Raw genomic sequence first — 5,554 nt, forward strand, 5'->3', positions numbered from 1 at the left:
ATCGTTTCTTACTGAAGTTGCATCGGAAATTCGTGGTAACAGACACACACGTAAGAAGGGCATTCGAATACTACGGGGACAACAGACGAGTGAACGTTAAGTTGAACAAAATCAAAGCTTGTTGTTGCAGGGGGTCAGTGAACACGCAAGAGCAATGGGGTTTCCCATAGAAATGAAATTTTCTCGCATTCGATTCAAGCTTAGTGATTATCAAGCTTACAAACTTCAATAAAGTTGGTAAAAGTCGTGTGTACTTGAAAAACTCCTAAGTTACTTACGAATGCAGCTGTCTGATGGTATCCAGTTCATAGGTTGTATACGGTCTTATTGATCTGCTCGAAGGGAACCCTCGCGATTCGACAAATGGAGTAGCTGATCTGTTGAAGAGGAAAGAAGCCAGATGAAATCAGTTAATTTCTCTCCGACGGGTCTCAAACACCTACGATAAGGGGAAATTTCTCCGTGCCTTACAAAGCGCAAAATTAAGGAATCAAAGTCGACGAAAGAAATCGGTGATAATTAGTAGGGATGTTTTGGTATTGGACAACTTTTCAAACCTTATCGAATTTATTGATTTAAGTGTTTGTCGCTTATCGCCCTCGGAGGTGCCATATTTAGTGGATGTGTTTGTCAAATTACTCCTGTCAGCAAAGAGTGCCGTTGATAAAGCTGCCTCTGTTCAGACATGTTTTAAGGGCTCCAACCGCCGATATACACTCAGTAAAAGGGTACTGTAGTGGCTACTTCGGTGTGTCAGAGCCTTTGCGCGTGTGCGTGTCCGTTCGTCGTTCCACGATCGATCTGGCGTGTGACCTAAGCGGCTGATTGGGTGCGTGTCCGATTGATTGCTCGCGTGAGCTGGTTTAACTGTATATATGACTCAGTTTTCTGCTTATCCGCCACGAAAGCGGACCACTTGGCCGCGTGTACTCAATGCGCACGTATCCCTACCTACGTGTTTGTCTGACCTACTGAGAACTAAGATAAGTGCTCTCGGAGTTAAGCCAACGAAAATGTTTGCTGTCCGACACGCTTAGTCGCCAGTAGGCGGCTCCACCAATCACAGTGGTCTTCCACATGAAAATTTCTCAGTCAGCAATTCCATGACAAGATTAAGCGATAGCCGCGCTGTATGCTTTCTCGGTGTGAGTTCTCCAAATTACTGATCGGACGCTTTTGGTTAAACGGTATACTGTTCAGATGCCCACTGGGTTCAGATCTCCGCAGACTGCTGAGATAAGCGATGGTGAGATTTCTCATCATTATCATCGACAGTATGACATTGGTGTTCAGCACTGACACTTCGCTGGTGTACAACCATAATTCCAAGCAGAATACTGTGAAGGGAGGAATAAAAATGGACGGGGAAGATGTATACACCTACAGACGCTCATTCAGAGATAGAAACTGGTAACGCGAATGCCAGTGACATAAAGTAGCAGCCACGTCTCGCGGTTTCCTGAAGAAGACATAGTGGGGGTCAAAAGGAACCACCTTCAGCTGTATTTCAATCTAGCTTTACCAGTAGACCAATGAAATCAGGAACTATTCTAAGGGCTTGAGTTTCAAACTGTTGCCAAACGACACACAAATTAGTCATTTACCTTCAGAGTAGGGCGATGCATCAGAAATTTGACAATCGTCGCATTATTGTGCATTAGTTGATAACGTATTCACAAGCAAATGGTGGCGAAATTGTCGAGATGGCTTGAAATCTATTCGAACTTGTCCGTGAACAGTATCCACCTTTCTAACAGTCTTATCCAATCTTGTGAATATCGGTCGAACACCTCGAAGAATCTGCTTGCTGCATTTAAGATATTTAGTCCACTTATCTGACGTTGGTGACAGTGAAGAGTGCCACCAGACTGTACAATGAAAACATGTTCATGAAAATGGTTTGCCCAAGCCTTTGGTTTGCAACGGACAAATCACAGGAAGCTAACTCATCCCAACATGTCCTACGCATCGTTTCAGAAGAGCCTGATAAACGATCCGTAGTTTTTATTTGGGCAACGTTTCGCTTTTGACACAAAAGCTTCATCAGGCCAAGTGAGCAGGTCACCAAATTGACCAGGTTATAAGACAGACGGGGAACCAATCAGTAAGTCAGTCCTCTTCAGATTATCACACTAGATCAGTGTTGAGTGTCAATGAACGATTCTTGTCGGTTGGTGTAGTTTTCGAAATCTTGCGTTGATGGATTAAGTGAGCTTCAAATTAATTCTGATTTTCCATTTCAGGGTACTTTAACTGACAATTCACCTCGGGTGCCACTGGCAGACTTTCCTTAGTCTTTATGGGTTTGTGAGTGCCCCGACAATGTCCTAAGCATCTTCCCTGTCATCTGATTATTACGTATTATTCGTGGCGAATTTTTTATTATTACAATTCTGGGGTTTTGCGGGATAGGTATTTTTGTTCATAGCCACATCACTCTCGTTTGAACGGCCGTGTTCCTGTTCTGGTGTAATTATTCTGGTGAGTCCACACCAAAGGGAAGCACAGGACTCGAGTTTCGTTCATCAGCAGTGCATATCCAATGGCCGTGGCGGGATTTGAACCCCGGACATCTGACATGCTAGGCGAGCGTGTAACCACTGCTCCGTCAACGCATCTGAACTACCACGTCTGAACGGGCGAAGTTGCTCACACTTGAGCCATGTGATTGGTGTGCCCGACTCATCGAACGACGACCCAGTAACTGTCCTGGTTGTGACCATCGATTGTTTCTCCAATATTGTTAGTCCTCTGAGGATGAAAAGTCCATTGATCTAGTTATTCGAGAAAAAATCCCTTTGTGACGCACTTTAAGCAAGTCGGACATCTTAGAGGCATTCGGTTAAAAATGAATTCCCGGTCGAAATGACAGAAGAAAAAAAAACCACATGGCCTACGTGAATAGTAAGGTGGAAAGAAGGATAGCATTCGAAGAATAATATGGTTTTACTCTTACGATAGAAGGACCGGGAAATCAGGGGAGCGAGCAAAGCAGGAGGCGCAAATGGATGCCGAAGCAATTTACGAAACGTTCTCTAGTCCGGCACAGGAAAGTTCATTCATGTGAATCAGTGTGTTTCTTTCCTGGTAAGACGTCAAACACAAAGACTGCATTCCTCGCTAGATCACTCGAGTTTTGTTTGAATAAACATTTCAAAGGAGAAACAAACTGGTTAAAACATTCCCACTAGGAAACTAACAGCATCAATCGATCATAAAGATCGGAACACTGGAAACTACTGGCAGCCGGTGCACCTTTATTGGTTGCTGAGCGGGTGACAATGGATCGAATTGTAACACACTACTCATACGGTTGCTGAAACTCCTTGACAGTCCATGACCGCTTTTTCTCTCATTGGAGCTCATCAAATAGGCACAGTTCCCGAGTTCCTCTCAATCCTATATTCTTCATGGACCCAAACTGAAAAGATTTCAGCAAACGTTTTGCACAAGGCTACGAATCCAGCTTGATCTGCCGGTAACGATGGTCCGCTTCGACTGATTGCGCTGGACCAGGCCGCCTCAAGTTTCGGTTGACGCGATATTTCAGTAGTGCGTATCTGATTACTGCGTCACATCTAGATATCCCAAATACCGCACCAACTGAAGGATGTGGCAGCCTAGTACATTGCATTTGGTTGAACTATACCATCGTAAACGAGAGATACTGCTGGATTTGTAGCTACCCGGTCACCCACATACTTGACTGTTCAGCTCACAATCGCTCACTAGATCACGAGCCTTGTCTTTTATCATACTCACAAACCACGTCACATTAAGCTGACACATCGGACATCGATTGTCTGTACCGTCTGGTGAGCGTAGCAACTACTCATCCGTTGACGCGCCCACGTACACGCAAACGGACCTACATATGGGGAAACCGGACACAGTCAGCACACAGACTCGTGCGCGCGCAGGGAGCAGGATTCCAACCACTCCCCACAGGCCCACGGACAATTATGGAACAAGTGTAGCTGCCATTCTGCGAAGAAAACACGTTCCCGCCGTCCGGACTTTCACCAAGGGACTCTCACACACAATAAGTTCCTCTTTTGACTTGCTCCCATTTTGCATTGTATTTCCATACGTTGGCATCTCACCATTGTCAACTTGTCAACTAAAAACTTTTATTAGTGCATATACCTTCTAATAGATTCAGTTGAGTTTCCTGTCAAAAACAAACTTGTGCTCAAATGTGAGTATCTATCGGAATGGGTGTTGACCTTTTCGTCACTTCGTCGCCGGTGAAACTTTCAACACAAAACCATTCAATGATAACGTCCCTCCGATTGGTGATATGGTTTTTGGATTGCCAAGATTGGGGAATCAATCAACAACCGTCTGGTCAACGACCAATAACTATGGGCCATGGACCAAGTAAACATTTCATTATTTTAAACACCGCCCCCTTTTTCGTCTTTTCGTCTGACTTCAGGGAAGTAAATCCGTCTTTACTTTTTTTTCAATGGAATTCCTAAATCCACCCGTAATCCTGCAAGCAATCAGATAATATTACTCGAATCTCCAGTGTTTTCATTGAGTCAAGGTGCTGATTGCATCTGGCGACTGAGTAACCGCACGCAGTAACGCAGTTATGCACGTGATCAAAATGTTCTCATGCGGTGCCGCCTCCGGTCTGAAAGGATAGGAGAAGAACACACAGCACCCGTAAGCAGGCGTCATCTTCACCGTACACGAAAGCTCAATCCAATTTCACCAAATACGCTCATTTGCATACAAATTTGGCTTTTACGGTAGACTCAATCAAATCCAACCGAATCATTCTTTTGCAAAGCAGAGATTCAGTTGAGTCACCAAGACCAACTACACGAAAGCTCAATCCAATTTCACCAAATACGCTCATTTGCATACAAATTTGGCTTTTACGGTAGACTCAATCAAATCCAACCGAATCATTCTTTTGCAAAGCAGAGATTCAGTTGAGTCACTCGTCAAAACCAACTTCGTATGCAAATGAGAGCGGTCAACGAATCCCGTCCGATTTGGGTTCAAGCATGACGTAGGGTTGATGAAAGCTCGAGGACCGCTCCTTACATGACGACCTCCAAGAAGGGTGAAATCACTCGTGGGTTGTCGGAGAGTTTTCAGCATATTTATGAGTAGCGTGTTATGTCTAGCAGCTGGTTTGCTGAACGACAACTTCGTTTTTGGGAAACTTATCGATATAGTCAAGTCAGACTATGCAGAATTGTCACCTACGCATTAAGAGGAAACCGTCACCTACACAAACCTTGCTTTATCAAATGCATTACACTTCCGTATGAGTTGAGTGCATTGAGCGATTAATACGTGACTGACAAATCTTTCCGCACTTTTACGTGCGCCCAGACGTGTACGAAGCGCCTTCTTCATCAGTCAGCTGAAATCCCGTGTATACTATTGCCCTGTCATTTGGATGGGTCTGGTATGTCTCAGACAGACAGGCAATGTGGCGTTGTGCGTTAGTCATCATCATCATCATCATCATCATCATCATCATCATCATCATCATCATCATCATCATCATCATCATCATCATCATCATCATCAT

At 44.4% G+C, this 5,554-nt stretch overlaps 1 protein-coding gene across 1 annotated transcript in view; it reads right to left on the bottom strand.

Annotated features, from left to right (window-relative positions):
• Nucleotides 1-324: 324 nt before the first annotated feature.
• The window catches only part of T265_09617 (hypothetical protein), a gene marked incomplete at both ends in the record, with an annotated part of 14,795 nt that continues 9,565 nt past the window's right edge, over nucleotides 325-5,554 (bottom strand). The window contains one exon of the mRNA XM_009175738.1: nucleotides 325-439. Coding sequence (XP_009174002.1) covers nucleotides 325-439 — 115 coding nt within the window. The remainder of the gene's footprint in view (nucleotides 440-5,554) is intronic.

This window comes from Opisthorchis viverrini (genome assembly GCF_000715545.1).
Source record: "Opisthorchis viverrini unplaced genomic scaffold opera_v5_294, whole genome shotgun sequence".
NCBI lineage: Eukaryota > Metazoa > Platyhelminthes > Trematoda > Opisthorchiida > Opisthorchiidae > Opisthorchis > Opisthorchis viverrini.